Source organism: Macaca thibetana, chromosome 13 (genome assembly GCF_024542745.1).
Source record: "Macaca thibetana thibetana isolate TM-01 chromosome 13, ASM2454274v1, whole genome shotgun sequence".
Taxonomy (NCBI): Eukaryota; Metazoa; Chordata; class Mammalia; order Primates; family Cercopithecidae; genus Macaca; species Macaca thibetana.
This window is the reverse complement of record NC_065590.1, coordinates 894,117-914,726: the sequence shown is the minus strand read 5'-3', so window position 1 is coordinate 914,726 and position 20,610 is coordinate 894,117. Positions and strand designations below refer to the sequence as shown.

Genomic DNA, 20,610 nt, shown 5'->3' with positions numbered 1-20,610 from the left:
AAATAGCCCAGAAAAGAAATACTTTCTTATTTTCTTTTTTTTTTTCTTTTTTTTGAGACGGAGTCTCACGCTGTTGCCCAGGCTGGAGTGCAGTGGCGCGATCTCGGCTCACTGCAAGCTCCGCCTCCTGGGTTCACGCCATTCTCCTGCCTCAGCCTCCTAAGTAGCTAGGACTACAGGCGCCTGCCACCGCGCCCGGCTAATTTTTTGTATTTTTAGTAGAGACGGGGTTTCACTGTGGTCTCGATCTCCTGACCTTGTGATCCGCCCACCTCGGCCTCCCAAAGTGCTGGGATTACAGGCTTGAGCCACCGCGCCCGGCCTTACTTTCTTATTTTCATGGGACGCCATGGAATTAAGAAGTAAACATGTCATCCATTTTGTTTCTTAGAATAAGCAAAGCAAAGAAGAAATCAGAAGGGTTGACTCAGAGCATGGTGGACAGATGTATTCAGGTAAACAGTTGTTTTGTGTGCTTTTCTCAGCTAGGCTTGCCTTTCTGTAGCCTTGTAGGTTTGGTCTTATTAGTAGTGGCCTCTTTGGCTCTGAAGGCCTCCACTGGGGCCTCTGGTAGGTCTCAGTCATAAGCAAAGCAAAGAAAAATGAGAGTGGTGAATTAATGTAAGCAAAGCATCAGGAGGGAGAGTGTTGGAAAAGTGGTGGAGTGTGACCACCCCGGAGCTCCCCCGACAGAGGCACTTGCTGGTCTTCTCGAACCACAGTTGCTCAGAAGCCTGGGATTTGCACCAGGCCTTGTTTGAGTGGGGAAGGACTGGCACATCCAGATGCCAGAGCTGAGGGAGAATTTCTTTTAGTTGGTAAGTATCTGAGAGGTTCCCATTCTCCAGATGAGGACTAAAAGGCCTTGGTTGGCTCCTCTCTACACTAGGATGAGATTGTGGACTTTCTGACTGGAGTGCTCACTCGTGCTGAGGGTCACATGGGCTCTGAACCTCGGGATCAGGATGCTGAGAAGAAGAAGAAGCCCCGCGATGTGGCCCGCAGAGACTTGGCCTTTGAAGTCCCTGAGCGGGGCAGTCGACCTGCCTCCCCAGCTGCCAAGCTGCCCGCCTCACCCTCAGGCTCAGAGGTAGTATGAGCAGGGTGGGAGCACTTTTGCTGGGGAATCAGCACCACAGAGTTGGTTCCTTAACTTCCTGGGGATGCCTCTGTCTTGTTAGTGCCATGGGCCTGTGAGTTCCTACAAGGGGAATTCCAGAGGGACGTGCTGACTCATGGTCAGATCCTAATAACATTGGCTCATCTCTTGGCCTTCTCACCTTACTCAGGATCTCTCCAGTGTGTCCAGCAGCCCCACCTCCAGTCCCAAGACCAAAGTGACTGCGGTGACCTCTGCCCAGAAGTCCAGTCAGATTGGAAGCTCTCAGCTGCTGAAGAGACATGTGCAGCGGACAGAAGCTGTGCTGACCCACAAACAAGCTCAAGGTATAGGCACCCGGCCGGGAGCTCCTCCTGGGGCTGTCTGCTGGTGTTCATGCCACGTGGCGGCTGCACAGTATTGATATCGACGGCTTTTTCCAGGCAGATGGGAGGCACCCTTTCTCACATTTCTGTGCAGGCAAAGTTCAAAATTAATTATTGAAATGAATGGCAGGGCCTCTGAGTGAGTGGGGCTTTGTGATCACTAGTTACAGCTTTGTCTTGCTGTTCTGGGGAAGCTAGGCTTTATGAACATGTATATTGGCCTAAACTTTTTTCTACCTTGCCAGCCACTCCTCCAGTCAGGGCTCTCTGATCATAAGTATTGGGTGATTGATTTTATTAATCAGATTCTAGGGCAACTCACCTGGCATCATGCCCTTTCTTTGTTTGACCCTTGAAGCGTTAAGATTCTCACACTGAGACTTTCAGTGAAGTTTGTCAGGGTTGTCTGCAGACAGGTTTCAGATGAGGCTGGGAAGTATTCATATAGTCGAAAGTAAGAGTTTGGTGAGCTGTAAGTGCTCTGAAAGGAGCTATAGAAAAGGGAGAGTTCACTGGGTGGGGAAAGAAGAAACAGTGCTCTGTCCCCCTTCCCCCACATTGATCCAGTTGGGTGGCCTTGATGTAAGGCTTCTTGGGCATTGGTGTTCAACGATGTGTCCAGGAGCATGTGTCACCTGAGCTTCTCAGGAATAGCGGTGCCTGGGAAGAGGCAGCAGCCAGAGCTGGCTGTCTGGCAGACAGACGTGGAGGGGATAGGAGGCTCATCTGTTTACTTTCCCTGTGTTTCTTTTAGTGGAGCCAAAGGATCAGAACCGAAACTCAGACCTCTTGTGAGTTTGCTTGTAAGAGTAGTACTAACAAGGAGTAGAAAAGTATGAGTGGGGCCGGGCGTGGTGGCTCACGCCGGTAATCCCAGCACTTTGGGAGGCCGAGGTGGGCGGATCACAAGGTCAGGAGATCGAGACCATGGTGAAACCCCGTCTCTACTAAAAATAGAAAAAATTAGCCGGGCGCAGGGGCGGGCGCCTGTAGTCCCAGCTACTCGGGAGGCTGAGGCAGGAGAATGGCGTGAACCCGGGAGGCGGAGCTTGCAGTGAGCCGAGATTGCGCCACTGCACTCCAGCCTGGGCGACAGAGCAAGACTCCGTCTCAAAAAAAAAAAAAAAAAAAAAAAAAAAAGAAAAGTATGAGTGGATGGGAGGAGTTGAGAAATGAGGCCAGGCCCCGAGGGTCTGCGCGGATGCTGTGCCATGGATCTTCATGAGTGGTGGCCAGAGCCAAGTCCCTTGTGGACAGTGTGTCTTTACACTTCTGATGAAGACAGAGCTGGTGATGTGCTGTGCTTCTGGAAAGGGTGATTAGTTGAGAATCTAAGCACTTTGGAAGGCTGATTGGCAAGCTGGGTTTGAAATGGGGACCTAGGGTTTCATGGGGGAGAGTAGCAGCTTTAGAACCCTGGCTTAGCAGAGCTGATGGGCAAACAGGGAATACTAATAGCGAACATACATGGAGTCCTTCTTCATGGCACTCGCATTGCTGTAGTTTGTTGAGTTTTGGCATAGCCCCATGAGGCAGGTAGTACTAGTCAGTTTAGATGCTTCTACAGACCGACTCCATGGCAGAGTCAGGTTGCCATGCAGTAATTTCAGAAGGAGCCCCTATTGGCCATTTTCTACAACCTTTTTTCTTATTCCCTCTCTTTTTCTCCCTTCTCTGGCTGGCTGTGATTCTGTAATTCTGATTCATTCCAGCACAGTTTGCTGCTTTTCTGAAACAAAACATGCTGGTGAGGAAAGCTCTTCCTCCTGGCCCCTCCTCCTGTCTCTTTGGTGAGTATCGCTCTTTCTTGCCTGCTCGTCCGCTGCGTTCTGCTCCTCAACCCCTTCTTTATTTCCATCTCTCCCTCTCTTCTGCCTCAGTTTGGTTTCCTCCTGTTCTTTTCTCTCTTTTTCTTTGTGTTCTTCTGTTTTGCTGACCCCTGTTGCTTACTCTGTAGTCTTTGCCCTTTTTTCATTCTTTTGTTTGCTTCTTAGGGTATTTTCTTTTTTGTCTCTTAGTGTGGTTCTTTCTTTCACTGTGGTCTTGGCTCTCCTGCTTTTTTGTATGCCTGTGGCACTGCCTGTGAGTCTCAGTTTCCTTGTGTGTTTTTCTCCCTGCCTCTTGTCCTGTGTTTATCTGGTGGCTACAAGCCCACCAGTCACATACCAGCATAGACCCTGAAACTCCTTTCCCCTCCACCCTCCTTCCTACTCTGATTTTAGCCAATGCATTTGTCCCCTAAGCAATCCTTCTAGCTGGTTATGTCCTGACTGTTACCTCATGCCAGGACCCCTCCTCCATCCTCATGTGACTGCTGCCTTCCTCCCCACCCCAGTCTTTGCTTCCCTATGCTACAAGAGAACTAGGGTAGACTTCTGGGTTTAAAGAGGAGGGAATCTTTGAGGAAGCTTGAAAGATAACCTAAGAGTCCAAAAAGCTTGGCTGTATACATGATGAGCCTGTTTGATTCAGTGGAAGTGGAAGCCCATGTGTGAACAGATGGCCTTTGTCTGTGCTAGTACACATGACCTGGGGACCAGGTTGTGACATGGGCCAGTGTTGCCCTGTTACTTCTGGGCAGGAGCTGTGAGGTTGCCTGGTTGAGGTACTCTCTCCTAGTAGCTACTCATAGCCAGCTTTCAGTCCTGGTGACAGTCCTCTTCACTGCCTCCATTTGGCAAGTGAATCCTCAACCCTGGGCTCTTAGGGTAGGGTGGGACTCTTGAGAGCCTTTTGGAAAACTCTGCTTTTTAGAGAGAACTGGATGACCTGCTCCTCCATGAGTTCTCATAGAATGTTTAATGTCCCCAACTGTGTGATGATGTGGGGAGGGCTTGAGACAGGAAGATGATCATCACACTTTTTGAGTCTGGGAAGGACTGTTTACTTGCTGTGTTGAGTCCTCTGTTGTTGTTGTTGTTGCTATTGACCTTGGCTAGGCAGGGTCGGGGTGTCTTCTGTCTTTTAATTCCTACCAACTCAGGCCCTTCCCTTCCAATTCCAGTGCAGGATGAGGGATGAGAAGGGAGCCATCCTCTAAGAAGGGCAAAGTGGGGTCCCCCACGGGCAGGGCCTGAGTGAAGTTGTCCTGAAGCATGGGCAGTCTCCTTTGAGGGGTAGCCCTGGACGTAGAGTGGTTCTCCTGTGCGTTTTACACATGGCTATGTTGGTGCTGCTATTGACTGAGTGTCTGTTGGGCTTTTTTGGATTGTGGAGGATCTGAACTCAGCTCCATCTCTTAGTTCCCATTTCATCAGAACCACCGGAGGAAGGAGAGAAAGAGGATCTTAGGGTTCAGCTGAAGCGACACCATCCCTCGAGTCCCCTTCCTGGCAGTAAGACCTCCAAGCGACCAAAGATCAAGGTGTCCCTTATCTCCCAAGGGGACACAGCTGGAGGGCCTTGTGCTCCTTCCCAAGGAAGTGCTCCAGAAGGTGAGTTTCTCTTGCTACGACTGACCTCTCCTAGGTACACAGCATTGCCCTTTGGCGGCCACTCGCCAGCATGTCAGCCTTTGCTTCATTTGGAGAGATGCCCGGAGCAAAGAAGGCATGAGGCTATACATGTGGTTAAAGTGGGCGTGAGCCCATCTGAATGAGGACCAAGCAGCAGGCAGAATACGAGAGGAAGCTGTGCCGTAGTTCAAAGCATCGTATATTTTGTTCTTTTTTTGTTTGCTTCAATTAAAGGTACAGAATATTTCAGGAAGTTTAGAAAATAGAAGGAAAAACCCCAGCTCTCTCTACTCTAGCATAGTTCATCTTTTTTCATCTTCCGGTTCTTGTCCGTAATCTCTTGCATTTAGCCTAAACTGTGGAACCTGCAAATGTAGTGGCCAAATAGGACTGACCGGGGCCTTGGGGTTTTCTGTTTTGCAGCTGCAGGTGGGAAGCCCATCACCATGACACTGGGGCAGGCTTCAGCAGGGGCCAAGGAGCTCACAGGACTTCTTACCACAGCCAAGTGAGTGTTTGTTGGACCATCTGTGTCTCTTCTTTTTTCCTTCCCTCTGCTTCGGGTTCATTTAGTTCTTTGGAAAATGATGGATTCTGGGTTCTGTCAGTTTGGGAAATGTGACTTCCTTCGATAGTGATCTTTGTCTTGCTTTTGGGTCAACCCAGAGTTCATTTTTACTTCAGATTCCAAAGTGTCCCCTGCCTTTTGCTGTAAGTCCTGTAAGTAAGGACTTCTAGAAGACTAGAGGCCAGGTTCAGAAAGGGGAACAAAGAAGCTGAAGATTCTTGGTGTGTGTCTGCTGCTGAAAGCCTTGCTGGGCCCCACTCTGTACCCTGCCTGTGTTGCTAGGGCTTGCTGCCCTGTGACCTTTGGATAACAGAGCTCCTTCCTTTGTCTCCAGGTCCAGTTCTTCTGAAGGTGGAGTCTCAGCCAGCCCAGCCCCTTCCGTGGTCTCCAGCAGCACTGCACCCAGTGCCTTGCACACACTGCAGAGCCGCCTGGTGGCCACCTCTCCTGGCAGCTCCCTCCCAGGTATCTTGTGGCCCAGCATTCTCCCCTTCCAACACAGAATTTTTGGTCTGCTGCTGGTAGGTGGTCCTGGGAAAGCATCCCTGGAGCTGAATCCACAGCATGGGCCTCTGGGTCTTAGAGTGATCATAGAGGCTTTACGTGAAACTGGAATTAGCTTGGGCAGAGGGATTCCTTGGCCTTGAATAAATGCAGTGAGTAAATGTCCTGGTCTGCTGGTGATTAAATGTTCCAGTCTACAGGTGCTGTATCCTCTACTGTAAGGAGAAATAGCCGATAGGACGTATATGTGTAGTCAGCCTTTCTTATCCACAGGAGATTGGTTCTAGGACCCTCACCGCTACCAAAATCCATGGATGCTCAAGTCCCTTATATGAAACTATGTCATACAGTTGGCATTCCATATCTACAGGTTTCTATCCGTGTGGTCGTTTGAATCTGCGAATCTGCTGCGAAGCCCACAGATAATTGAGGGCTGACTATGGTTTTATTTTGCTGTTTTAAGCACATCTGACTGAATAAAACTGGAAATGGTGCTACACTGGGCATTAGCAAAATGAGACATTTTTCTGTCTGTGCTTGTCTCTCGTTTTGTCCTACTCACTAACGCTACTTTGAAAGACCTGTTGCCTGAGCCCAGCAGGGCCAAGGCATTGCAGAAACCCTTCTCCTGGCCAGGCACGGTGGCTCAAGCCTGTAATCCCAACACTTTGGAAGGCCGAGGTGGGTGGGTCACCTGAGGTCAGGAGTTTGAGACCAGCCTGGCCAATATGGTGAAACCCCGTCTCTACTAAAAATACAAAAAATTAGCCGGGTGTGGTGGCGGGAATCTGTAAACCCAGCTACCTGGGAGGCTGAGGCAGGAGAATCGCTTGAACCCGGGAGGTGGAGGTTGCAGTGAGCGGAGATTGCGCCATTGCACTCCAGCCTGGGAAACGAGTGAAACTCCGTCTCAAAAAAAAAAAAAAAAAAAAAAAAAAAAAAGAAACCCTTCTCCTTTAAGAGAACCTTTTTTACTGCTTTGAGGCTACTTCCTTTCTGCTTTGATTGTGTGAGGCGAAGTGAAAGTTGGGTATTTAGAATTCTTTTGGCTTAAAAAGTTCTTCTTCTTCCCTGGAAAGAAAGGAACAAACTTGGATTTCTCAAAATGGCCCAAAATGTATGACTGATGGTTTGCAGCAGGTGCAGAGCAAATCCGGGGCAGTATCTGGCACAGTACCTTTCCTGTGTGGCATCCACTGCATGTGTGCCTGGCTGGGGAGACCTTCTTGCCTTCTTTCTGAGGACGGGGGTGTCCAAGGGCAAGCACCGTTGGTGTTTTAGTTGGTGGTGAGGGTGGATGGATGTGGCTGCTCTTGGGATAGTGCAAGTGATTGAGTCTCTACTGATTCCTGCTATGTCCTCTCTTAGGGGCCACATCAGCCAGCAGCCTCCTCCAAGGCCTCAGCTTCAGCTTGCAGGATATCAGCAGCAAGACCTCTGGCCTTCCAGCAAATCCCTCCCCAGGACCAGCCCCACAGGTGCACATCTGCCATCTGCTGGGCTGGGCAGGTGTAGGGAGGAGGCCTCCTCAGCTCAGTTGGTTTTGGCAGGGAAACTAGGTCTGGCGTCAAGTGGGTCAAGGACAAACAGCCTTCTAGCTACACAGCAGGGAACTTCCAAAGGTTAAGGTCTATCATTTACTGTGTGACCTTGGGCAAGTTTCTTGACCACTCTGTTTTTGTTTCCTTGTCTATAAAATGAGGTAATAATAGTACCTCCCTCATAGAGTTGTTGTAAGAGTGAAATAATATATGCAGAATGCCTGGAAGAGTACCTTGCATGTAGTAGGCACTCAATACATGTTAGCCTTTAATAATATGCTGTGGGCCCTCCAAACTCGAACGTTGCTGTTGGGCGACAGCTTCTGATCACCTGGGCTTGTGTGTCCCACAGGCCACCAGTGTGAAGTTGCCCACCCCCATGCAGAGCCTGGGTGCCATCACCACGGGCACCAGCACCATTGTCCGTACCATTCCTGTGGCCACCACTCTCTCCTCCTTGGGTGCCACTCCTGGTGGGAAGCCCACAGCCATCCACCAGCTGCTGACCAATGGGGGCCTCGCTAAGTTGGCAAGCAGCCTCCCTGGCCTGGCTCAGATCTCTCACCAAGCATCAGGTGAGTCTCATGAGAGCTGTGGGGACTCCCAGGTCTGGGGTCTTCCCCCGAGGACCTTCCCATCTCGTGGGCAAGGTGTGATGTTGAAACCAGTCCCACAGGGTCCTGGCATTGACCTTCGGATTCCGCTGTGTGGACCCATCCCCCAGAGAGGTTGAGCGAACACAGGCTGTTTCCTGTTGCCTTTCAGATTGACCGATAGTGCATAGATGACCCAGCTGGGGAGGAGGCCAAGGGACTGTGTTATGTGGGGGAGAAGCTCTCCAGGAAAGGAAAGCCTCAGCAGAAGGTGGAGAGTGTGACTCAAAAATACTGCTTCTCTCTCTCTATCTCAGGCTTGAAGGTCCCCACCACCATTACTCTGACACTTCGTGGCCAGCCGAGCAGGATCACCACACTGAGCCCTATGGGCTCAGGAGCAGCCCCATCCGAGGAGCCCTCTTCCCAGGTGCTGCCCTCCAGCTCACAGGTGAGTCTGCCAGGAAGGACTGAGGACATGGGCTTCATTGTTGGGAAGTTTGAGACCAGCTGACTGGCTGATTGAAGGGGCTGCCCATGCACTGGACAGACGAGATTCAGATTCAAATTCAAATCTGAACTCTGGAGTTTGGCTTTGTAATACTGAGCGAATCATGGACCTCTTTGAGCCTCCTCTTCTACATCTCTCCCTGGATATTGTGAAGATTGTGTATGTTCAAGTGGGTCGCAGTGCCTAGTATTTAATGTTTTTGTTTGCTTTTCCTTTCATTTAATTTTTTTTCTCATCCTTGGTTTCATCCTTCAGAGTTGTGAGTAGAGGCTACTTAGCTAATGCTCTTTCTTTGTTTTTATTTTTATTTTTTGAGATGGAGTCTTGCTGTATCGCCCCAACTGGAGTGCAGTGGTGCAATCTCGGCTCCCTGCAACCTCCACCTCCCTGGTTCAAGCAATTCTCCTGCCTCAGCCTCCCAAGTAACTGGGATTACAGGCACCCACCACCATGCCCGGCTACAACAGGGTTTCACCATGTTGACCAGGCTGGCCTCGTACTCCTGACCTCAAGTGATCTACTTGTCTTGGCCTCTGAAAGTGCTGGGATTACAGGCGTGAGCCACCGCGCCCGGCCTCTTTCTTTCTTTTTTTTTTTTTTTTGAGACGGAGTCTCGCTGTGTCACCCAGGCTGGAGTGCAGTGGCCGGATTTCGGCTCACTGCAAGCTCCGCCTCCCAGGTTCACGCCATTCTCCTGCCTCAGCCTCCGAGTAGCTGGGACTATAGGCGCCCGCCACCACGCCCGGTTAGTTTTTTGTATTTTTAATAGAGACGGGGTTTCACCATGTTAGCCAGGATGGTCTCGATCTCCTGACCTCGTGATCCACCCGCCTTGGCCTCCCAAAGTGCTGCGATTACAGGCTTGAGCCACCGCGCCCGGCCTCTTTCTTTGTTTTTAAGGACATGGGGACAGAGATAGCTCACTATGTTGCCCAAGCTGGCCTCGAACTCCTAGGTTTAAGTGGTCCTCCTGCCTCGGCCCCCAAGTATAATACTCTTTCTTTGACGTTGGCTTTCCAGCACTGTGCCTTCCCGTATCTTGGCATGTATGGCTGTCTTTTTAGGGCACAGCTAGGTTTTTATAGGTCTCACCCAGGAAGTCATGATTAGTTTCTCTTAGCTGATCTGATTTCCATTGTGACCTTTTCAAGTCAAATGTTTCTAATCTTAAAACGGTGATCTGAGGAGCCACTCAAAGATTAGAAGTTAAGCCAAAAAAGAGTTCGAGTCTAGTATCGAGTGTGCTTTCCTTCAGTATCTCCTGTGCAACTGAGGCCTTCCTGTGTCTCCCTGTCCTGTGTCTGCCTGTCCTTTCCGTCATGTTAACCTGCTTGTGAACTGGAGGTGCAGTGATAGTTCCTGAGCCATTCTAAAAGCTCTTCTGTCACTTCCTCTCTAGGGAAAATACTGCACAGAGGTCAACACCTGACATTCATTGGGATCATAGCTACCTTTTTTTGCAGAGGGATGGAAATGTTTTAATTTTATCTTGTTTCTTATTTTTTCAATTATAAAAATGATTATGCTTATTTTAAATAATTCAAACATGTTAGAAATAATTTAGAAAGGGAAGGTTTCCCATGATGCTACTCCCAGAGATGATGATCACTGTTAATAGCTTGATATGGATCCATTCAGATTTTTTTTTCTACACAAAGTATGTTATTTTATTTGTTTTGTACAAATATGGGATTACAGAGTATGGACTGTTTTGTAACTTGCCCTTTTTTATAAATCATGTCATGACACATTTCTCTGTCTACGTCTTTCAGAGGCTGGCTAGTATTTCACTGAGTAGATGTAAGAAGATGTATGTCACCACCTTCTGTTAGGTAGATAGCTGGGTTCTATTCTGGTTTTTGATATTTTAAATAATGCTCTGGTGAACACTCTTGCTTATTCTTGTGTACCTTTGGGAGCATTTCTCCAGGCTAGAGAGTAAGTAGAGAATGTGTACGTCTAATATCTGGGCAGCTGCTCACTAACTGCCCTTCCAAAAGTTTTTGCTACTTTACAATGCTAGCCACAGTGATGAAAATATCTGTTTCGTATTTTGTGGAAATCAATATTTTTAACTTGATTAATCTGGGTGAAAAATGAAATTGTTTTAATGTGCATTTTCCTGATTACTTAAGAAGTTTTATGTCTTTTATGAAATGTTTGTCATACTCTGTGAATTATAGTGGCTTTATTCAGATGTTAATTCTTTGTCTGTTATGCAAGTTGCATATATGTTATTCCTGTCATTGGCTCATCTTTTTTTTTTCTTCTATTGAAGCATTCATTGAATGTCAGTCATTTAACTTTTATTTCTGGATCATACAGCCATTTAAATTTTTCATATAGTAAAATCTTCAAATATTTTCCTTTGTAGCTCCAAAGTTTTATGCCTTAAGAAAACTAGCCCTATCACAAGGATATAAAAGTAATCCTTTTTCCTTTTAAAATTTGAATTGTGGTAAAACATCTGTAACATACAATTTACCATTTTAGCCATGTTTCAAGCTTACAGTTCAGTAGCATTGAGTACATTCACATTGTGGTACAGCCATCACCATCATCCATCTGCAGAACTTTGCTGTCATCCCATACTGAAACTCTGTGTTTTCTTATAATGCTTTTGTTTGTTTCCTTTAATTCCTTATAGTTCACTTTTGTATGTTAAGTGAGGTAAGGATGAGTCCATTCATCATTCCTCCACTCATCTAGAATCCACTGCTCTTACATTCCAAAGTACTGAACACACATGGGCCTGTTCTGTCATTTTGAATCTGTCTATCCTATGCTGGCTTTCTGTTACAGGCTGATAGTATGGATCTTGAAGTTAAGGGAGTGTCGATTCTGTTTCTAGTTTGCTAAGATAATCTTCATTCTTTTCCTTTCTCTTGATAGTTTTGAATTTTGAATTTTGTCCATTATTCTTTTAGAATCACATGAAACGAATTAGGATAAACATTTCCCTTTTTTTTTTCCTTTTTTTGAGACAGAGTCTCACTCTTGTCACCCAGGCTGGAGTGCAGTGGCGTGATCTCAGCGCACTGCAACCTCTGCCTCCCAAGTTCAAGCTGTTCTCCTGCCTCAGGCTCCTGAGTAGCTGGGACTATAGGCTTGCGCCACCACCCCCAGCTAATTTTTGTATTTTTAGTAGAGACGGGGTTTCACCATGTTGGCCAGGCTTATCGTGAACTCCTGATCTCAAGTGATCCACCCACCTCGGACTCCCAAAGTGCTGGGATTACAGGCGTGAGCCATCACGTCCAGCCAACATTTTCTTTTAATCAGTTAAAATGATGAGTTACTTTAATAGGTTTCCTAATATCAAACTGTGTGAATTCTAGATTCAGTGGCAGAATAGTGTCCTGTTCTTTTTATTGTACATACAAAGGCAACAAGACCCTATCAAAATGAAAAAAGAAAGAAGCTAAGCGTTTCAAAAGAAAAGCATGTCTATTCTATTTGCTTTTATTTTACTTAGGATTTTGTCATCTATATTAATCTATTCAGGCTTTGGCCCATAGTTTTCTTCCCCTCCACCCCCTACTTTTGTGTGTGTGTGCTTTTCTTTGTCTAGTTATGTAAAAGGGGTAATTCAATCCTTGTAGAATGAGATGGGAAGTGTTTTTCCCCTCTCATACTCTCAAACAATTTTATAGTACAGAAATGATAGTTCCTTGATGGTTTGATAGACGTGACCTACAAAGCCATTTGGGCCTGTTTTTAGAGTGTCTTCACCTTTGCTGATGCCAGGTTGATCTACAACTAGAACACAGATCCTGCCGTGTGGTCCCTTCCTCCTGCGTTAGATAACCCGTCTCAGCTTGCCATGGCCTGGGCAAGCTGGTTACCACTGAGAAGAGAGTAGAGGTCGTTGAGAATCCGCCTTGCCCGTGGCTCTGTTGAAGCACAGAATAAAGATCGAAGTCTGGCCTTCTAACTGATGATGTTAACATGAGATTAGTTTTCATCTTAATAGAATGGGCGAAGGCTGGGCCTGGTGCCTCACGCCTATAATCCCAGCACTTTGGGAGGCCGAGGCAGGTGGATCACGAGGTCAAGAGATCGAAACCATCCTGGCCAAAATGGTATGAGAGGGCAAAATACAAAATGGTATGAGAGGGCAAAATACAAAATGGTATGAGAGGGTAAAATACAAAATTGTATGAGAGGGCAAAATACAAAATGGTATGAGAGGGGAAAACCCGTCTCTACTAAAAATACAAAAATTAGCCGGGCATGGGGGTGCACACCTGTAGTCCCAGCTACTCGGGACGCTGAGGCAAGAGAATCGCTTGAACCCAGGAGGCGGAGGTTGCAGTGAGCCGAGATCGCGCCATTGCACTCCAGCCTGGGCGACAGAGCCAGACTCCGTCTCAAAATAAGTAAATAAATAAATAAAATGAGTATGTAATTGCTAGGAGGGGTCAGGTGGTGATTCTTTTCTAACAAGCAAGGGGATGTTATTAGATTAAGGCTTCTTGCTGATTCAAAAGCTTCTAATAGTTAACTCAGTGTTCAGACTGCCAGACAGAGCACTGGACTATGGGTCAGGTCGTCTGTTTTCAGCCAGCTGTGTGATCCTGGGCAAATCACCTAGCCTTCTGGGCTTTGGTTTTCTTACCTGGTGTAGTGAGGAAGTTGACTTAATTCAGTGACTGTTGTGGTGGCAGGATCAGAATCTCCTCAGGCTTTGGGAATCTAGGTGTTTTAATGCTTAGAAACAAACTACCCATCTTTTGACATTTGTGAGGCAACTGGAAATTTGAACACTGACCGGATACTTGTTGATATTACAGAATTGTTAACCTTTTTAATGTGTGATAATGCTATTGTTGTTAGGATTTTAAAACGGTCCTTTTTAATTTTAGGGTTCCATATTGCAATATTTATGGATGGAGTGAATTTAAAAAGAAAAGTGGACACCAATTAGACTGCTCTAAGATCTGTGTAAACACCTAATTATCTGTTTCGTTTCTGGCACGGATTGGTGTTTACCGCGTTTCCTTCATGGGAATGGACTGTTGTGTACTCCTCAGCTGAGAAGCTGCAGGGAGGAAGAGAACAGACAGACTCTGTTGTGCCCTGCATCAGAGTCCAAAAAATGGACTCCCTACCTGTGGTTATAAGATCTCTGTCCTGCTGGCCATACCAGGACCTTGTCAGCCTGGCAAGCAGCACCTCTAGCTGGCGGCCTATGGCAGTGGCCTCACTGTAGCCTTGTAGCAGGCTGTGGGCAAGCTGGCTCACTCTTAGGTGTATTCATAATCAGAATAGAGTGATCATCTGTGCACAGCCCTGCCTTTGGACAGGGAAGCCCATGAGGTTTTGTTTTCGTTTTTTATTGAGATGGGGTCTTGCTGTATTGCCCATGTTGGTCTGGAACTCCTGGGCTCCAGCAGTCTTCCCACCTCAGCCTCCCAAAGTGCTAGAATTGAAGTCATGAGGTTTGATTGTCAAACCCTTCTTCATTGGTGTGATTATGACTCACTGCAGTCTCAACCTCTTGGGCTTAAACAATCCTGTGGCCTCGGCCTCCCAAGTAGCTGGGCCTATAGGCATGCAGCACTATGCTCACCTAATTTTTGAAAAAATTTTGTAGAGATGGGCTAAGTTGCCCAGGCTGGTCTTAAACTTCTGGGCTCAGGCAGTCTTCCTGCCTTGGCCCCCCCAAAGTGTTGGGATTATAGGCATGAGCCTCCTCACCTGGCCTTCCCTCCTTTACTGCATTCTCAGAGACCTCTTGGGAGTTTCCCAGTGGGGAGACTTAGAAAGGTGGGGAAAGCCTTGGTGACAAAGGCCACCTCCCTACTCACTTCCTTATTCTTAAGCTGCAGGGCTCAACATTGATAGCATCCCCCCACACCTACATGTCTAAGGCCTCAAAATCAGAACAGTCATGGAGATCTTCCCTTCTGTTCTGTTGCCCTTAAAAACTCACGAGTTCCTTTTTTCTGCATTCCTTTTCTGTCCTCATGCATAATAATAAGAGGTGACCTTTGTTGTTGAGCACAGATTACACTCAGGTGCTTTATGTGGATTATTTCATTTAATCCTTACAGTGACCCTGGAAAGTAGATGCTGTCATCTGCCTCTTACAGGCAAGGAAAAGGAGGCTCAGAGAACATAGGCACTTGCCTTAAAAAGTGGAAAGTTGAGTCTCTGACTCTAGAGTCCATGTTCTGTTAACCACTTGGCAGCTACAACACATGTCCTTGTGTATCCAGCTTCTTTCCTATTGAGAATTACTTCTTTAAAATAAATTCTCAGGAGTCAAGATGATGGGGTTAGAGGGTCTGAATGTGATGATAACCTGTCAGAGCTTTGACCCTTCTTCACTACCTCTCCTGCCACAGCGCCTGCCTCCAGCACCCTGAAGATGCTGTGTGATATGTCCTCCTTACCAAGTTGGTGATGGCTGCCTCATGGTGGGCCCTGGGCACGTGTGTGGTCCTGCTGAGCCGTCCACGTGTCTGAAGACCTCTTTAAGACAGTCATTTTTGCCTCTCTGCCAACTGTCTTCAGAGTTGGGCTGTTGAGTCTTCAGAGAAACCATTAGGTTAGGTGATATGGTGCCAGCAAGGGAAGCACCATCGTCCAGGATCTGCAGATCTGGTTCCTGGGATCCCCAGACTCCTCAGCAGATCTGGCTGTACCTGGATCAGAGCCACTTCTTCCCCCGCTAAAGCTGTGGTTTGACCCAAGGGTCAGTATATAGGACTGCCTGCTGCATTTAATGAAGGTGTTTCCTTTTGGAAGTCTGTGCTACCCTCTGCGCCCAGCTGGGAGGAGACATCCATCTGGTCTGGGGTTTCGGGAGTTAGAATGGAAAGCCCTTTGCTAAAGACTGGAGTCATCTGACCTGCCAACTGGTGGTTCAGAGCCGGAAGGGCTTGTTTAGGTCGTCACTGTTGCCTTCATCAGCAGCCATGGGAGAGTGCTCCCCATGCAACCCCACCTTAGAAACCACGTCATGCTGAGTAGCTTGCTGACACCTGAAACTTCTGGTTTTTGTTAGTGTCACAGTGAAGGCAAAGAGAACTGGGCCGTCATCTTTCAGCCTCGTTGACTTACTCTAGATGTTGGGAGCGGTGGATGCCAGGTGAAACCTGGCCCCTTTGTCCTTTTCACCGTGCTTTGGGCAGTCTCTGTATCCAGAGAGTCCGCAGGTTCAGGTAAGCTGAAGAGGAGGAGTAGAACAGCAGAGGAAGCGGCTCGAAGGACATGCCAGTAAGCCCGGTGGTTTGTGCTTAGGTCTCTGCTCTGCCACCCAAGGAACTAGTGATTCAGCTGGAGATAAAAAGAAGAATTTGCCAAGTCAGAGAAGAAACCCTAACCCTGGAAAATCCTCTGTCTCCAGTCTCTGGAGGGAAGCAGGGACAACAAGCTAAGGTAGTATCTTGGCCATCCCAGAAAACTTGTGGCATTAGGATGATGAAGGCCATGCTTCAGTGTTTTCATTTCTATTTCATGAGACTTTTTGTCTTCCTGCTTACAAGTGGGAAGATGATTGACAGTGACTCTACTATGCAGGGCTGTTGGTACCAACCTGAGCCCTATAGGTGGCAATCCCTGGAGAAGTGGTCACAGAAGATGGAGCTCTGATCCCCTGCTTACCTCTTCCAACACTTGTGTGCAAAGATAGTTTTAGATTTGGTTTAGGAGCCATCCTCCAGAACAGGCTCCCATACTTAGAATGTTTCTAGTTAAGGTAATAAATTAGGTAACCCAAGTGTGACTCTACTCAAGTGTCCTTTTCTGTAGGCAGGAAGGGCCTACGACGTGGCTTAAATAATAGTCCATGGTCCTGACCCACAGTACAGTGTGTATCTACACCGGGCCACCTGTGTTCAATCTGGGAGCTTTCCTGGCCAGTCTGAGTGGCAGCCAGAAGGGAGCTCACAGTGTCTAGGAGTCTCAGGCAAGGTAGGTCAGGGTACTGTGGGCAGGGGGGATGTGTGTGATAGGAGAGGGTACCCTAAACAGCATGCCTTCCCTCCCTGACCTGAAAAGCTGATCTCAACAGGGATTCACACAGAATTAGGCTGTGTTTTTGCATTAGCTGGTAGGTGACTTTCTCAAAATTCTTAAATTCAGGAAGTATTTAGTAAACTTGAGGAAGGTATGAAATCTGGAGGAGGCATCCAGGACCCAGGGGTTTGATAGCTTTACAGGTAGGATCATACCACACCAAAAGAGCAGTGGACAGTGAGACTATATGAGCTGTATGAAGCTTTTAGGAATCATTTAGGACAGACAGAGCCCTGAACAACCCGTTCATGACTTAAGTTGTTGGCTCAGTGTATGCTGGGGACAAAGAAAAACTAACAAGCCGACCTGCCTTTATGGTAAATTCTAGTGTGCTTGCAAGGGATGACTTCCTGAGGTGTGGTCTATCCACCTTGAAGAACTTCACAACTGAGGAAGGGGAGCTGTGAGAACATGGATTGTTCTACACCTTGGACAGGGTAACAGAGGAAGTGGCTGAGGCCTAGAGTCATGTTTTCCAGTTCCCTTCGCAAACTGTATTTCTTGGAACGCAAAAGGAAGGTTTACCTATTTCCTAGAACACCTGGAATCCATAACCTCAGAAAGTGATAGTATTGGTAGAAAATGTGGAAGGATCAGGAAGGTCTTAGATTCTTGGATGACAGATGTATGTTGATGCCCTATGGAGATGTCCTTGTGCTTTGAGGTCACTGAGGCAGGAAGACCTGTCTGCTCTTGGTCTCACCACTAAAACAGTCTTGGGCTGGATGAGTTATAGAGCTGAGGGGCTGTGATGGTTCTGTTCTTACATTAAACAATTAAAAACACCAAAAACAACACTTGGATTGCTTCAGCTTCTTTTCAGTTGACTTCTTATATGTATTCTGGTAACCACCCAATGAAGTGGGCACAGAAGATAGAGCTAAGATATTGTAAGGCCAGTGATCATCACCTCACCAATGCCAGGTGGTGTGAGGTGGTACTCTAATTTCCTTTTTGTTTTTTTGGGTTTTTTTTCTTTTTGAGATGGAGTCTCTCACTGTTGCTCAGGCTGGAGTGCTGTGGCGCTATCTTGGCTCACTGCAACCTCTGCCTCCTGGGTTCAAGCGATTCACCTGCCTCAGCCTCCCAAGTAGCTGGGATTACAAGCGCCCGCCACCACACCCAGCTATTTTTTTGTATTTTTAGTAGAGACGGGGTTCCACTATGTTGGCCAAGCTGGTCTCAAACTCCTGACCTTGTGATCCGCCCACCTCAGCCTCCCAAAGTGTTAGGATTACAGGCATGAGCCATTGCGCCCAGCCTGTAATTTCCTGTTTACAAGTGAGGAAACAGGCACAGGGCAGTCAAACAGCAGGAAATGGCAGAAGCAGTACTGGAACCCAGGTAGTCTGATGTCGGTGTCTTTTCTACTTTGCACTGTGCTAGGGTTCTAAGATGGGAGACTGGAAGTAGAGATTAGCCCAAGAGGTGAGAAGATGGTGGCTTGGCCTGCACGTGACCTTTTCAGTTTACTTCCCACCAGGCCAAGAGTAATCGATGTTGCTATGGTGGGGCTCTTGGCTGAGCTTACGTCAGTAGGTGGGGTCCCTCCACCTTGATCCTGAAAGATCAGTATCCCTTTGCACTTCCCATACCTCCACCCACCCCCAATAAATACATAAAGATTTAGAGATGAATGAATGAATTCCAACCTCTAGATTATTCGTTAACTTGTGTTCCGGAGGACCTTCCTTCTAACCCCTAAATTCCAGGTCCCTACCCTTGGCATTGGAGCCCTCTGGGTGGAGGCCATAGTTCTGGTATGCTGCTTGGAGTGTCCAGTATACCTGGGCACATCGTGTTACCCTCCTTAGTAGACATCTGATTTGCTGTCTTCTCCCTCAAACTCTAGTCTCACTGACTTGAGCAGTCAGCTCAAGCGAGACGAGGATTAGATTGTTAAAATGACAGCTGTCTGAAGCTTCAGGGGTATGGGGACAGGGCCATAGCAAATAATGATGCAGACAAGTCTTTGTTACCTTTTTATCTCTTTTTCAAGCACACATTTTGGTCAGGGTTGATGGCTGCAAGAAGGAGAAACCTATTCACCACCAAAATAGCTCTGAAAGGGAATATTCTCTCATGAGGCATTTTTATAGACAAGGAGCCTCACGGTTTTTGCTACTTGCCTCATGACCTCAACTGACTTGGACTTGCCAGGATCCAGTTTTGATCCTGTTGTCACAGGACTTTTCAGCTGCAGAACCCTTCATGGATGGCTGGTCTCTTTCACTCAGTTCAAATTCTGAAGACAGCCTGATTGGCTCACTCTCACTTGTGGGTTGGTTCTCCTTATCTCTTCCCACCCAGTCCAATCATAGTATCCAGAAGATGAAGTCATGTGATTCAAATCATTACTTTTCTAAGGAGAAGATGGATTTAAACAAAACAAAGCAAAACACTGCTGGGCTGTTAGATATGTGTGTTTTTAACCTGCAGTTATAGTATAGTATAACACCCTTCACCAAGTTTCCCCCGGTACTTACATCTCACATAACTGTAATACAAAATTAAAACCAGGAAGTTGGTACAATGTGTGTGTATAGTTCTATGTCATTTAATCACTGTAGCCATAAACAAAATACAGAATGGTTCCATCAGCCCAAAGATCTCCCTCATGCCATCCCTTTATAGTCACATCCATCTCCTTCCCCACCATTCCTGACCCTAGCAACCAGTAATCTCTTCTGCTTGTCCTAAATGAGATGATGTATAAATGGAATCCTACAGTGCATGGCCTTTTGAGATTGTCTTGTTTTCACTCAGTATGATTTCCCTGATACACATCCAAGTTGTTGTATGTATATGAGTAGTTTATTCCTTTTATTGCTAAGTGGTATTTCATGGTATGGGTTTAGCACAGTTTGTGTAACAATTGATTCACCTATTGAGGGACATCTAGTTTGTTCCCTATTGGGGCTATTACAGATAAAGCTGCTGTGGCAATTGTATGCAGTGTTTTTGTTGTTGTTGTTTTGAGACGGAGTCTTGCTCTGTCACCCAGGCTGGAGTGCAGTGGCATGATCTTGGCTCACCGCAGCCTCCACCTCCCTGGTTCAAGCAATTCCCCTGCCTCAGCCTCCTCAGTAGCTGGGATTACAGGCACACACCACCAGGCCCAGCTAATTTTTTTGTATTTTTAGTAGAGACAGGGTTTCACCATGTTGGCTAGACTGGTCTCAAACTCCTGACCTCAGGCAGTCCTCCCGCCTTGGCCTCTCAGAGTGCTGGGATTACAGGTGTGAGCCACTGTGCCCGGCCAGTTGTATGCAGTTTTTTTTTTATGAGAACATGAGTTTTCATTTCTCTATGATAAATGACCAGGAGCATGATTACTGGGTCACATGTTAGGTTTTAAATTTTTTAGGAAACTGCCAACCCAGCCTGATGGCTCACACCTGTAATCCTAGCACTTTGGGAGGCCAAGATGGGAGGATTGATTGAGCTCAGGAGTTTGAAACCCCCTAGGCAACTTGATAGACCCTGACTCTACAAAAATACAAATTAGCCAAGGGTCATGCCGCACACCGGTAGTCTCAGCTACTTGGGAAGCTGAAATGGAAGGATTGCTTGAGCCTGGGAGGTCAAGGCTGCAGTGAGCTGTGATCATGCCATGGTACTCAACCTGGGCAACAGAGTGAGACCTTGTTTCTAAAGAAGAAAAAAGAAACTGCCACTGTTTTTCAGAGTAGTTGTACTATTTTACATTCCTATCAGCAGTGTATGAGAGATTCTTTTTCTCTGCATTCCTACCAGCATTCTATATTGTCTCTTATGATTTATTTTTATTTTATTTTTGGGAAACAGAGTCTCACTCTGTCACTCAGGCTGGAGTGCAATGCGCGATCTTGGTTCACTGCAACCTCGGCCTCCCAGGTTCAAGCACTTCTCCTGCCTCAGCCTCCCTAGTCTGGGATTACAGGCACCT

At 47.1% G+C, this 20,610-nt stretch overlaps 1 protein-coding gene across 11 annotated transcripts in view; it reads left to right on the top strand.

The window, feature by feature from the left end:
* KANSL3 (KAT8 regulatory NSL complex subunit 3) overlaps positions 1-20,610 on the top strand; it is an 87,138-nt gene that overhangs the window by 30,174 nt on the left and 36,354 nt on the right. For 7 of the 11 annotated variants that reach the window (XM_050755061.1, XM_050755065.1, XM_050755060.1 and 4 more), the window contains 11 exons: positions 392-455; positions 890-1,090; positions 1,290-1,446; positions 3,198-3,275; positions 4,728-4,919; positions 5,364-5,448; positions 5,843-5,973; positions 7,381-7,490; positions 7,906-8,128; positions 8,464-8,597; positions 15,008-17,477. In XM_050755061.1, coding sequence (XP_050611018.1) covers positions 392-455; positions 890-1,090; positions 1,290-1,446; positions 3,198-3,275; positions 4,728-4,919; positions 5,364-5,448; positions 5,843-5,973; positions 7,381-7,490; positions 7,906-8,128; positions 8,464-8,597; positions 15,008-15,028 — 1,396 coding nt within the window. In that variant the 3' untranslated portion in view covers positions 15,029-17,477. Of the gene's footprint in view, positions 1-391; positions 456-889; positions 1,091-1,289; positions 1,447-3,197; positions 3,276-4,727; positions 4,920-5,363; positions 5,449-5,842; positions 5,974-7,380; positions 7,491-7,905; positions 8,129-8,463; positions 8,598-15,007; positions 17,478-20,610 lie in introns of those variants that run through there. The other 4 variants (XM_050755062.1, XM_050755063.1, XM_050755064.1 and 1 more) reach the window with 3 other exon arrangements.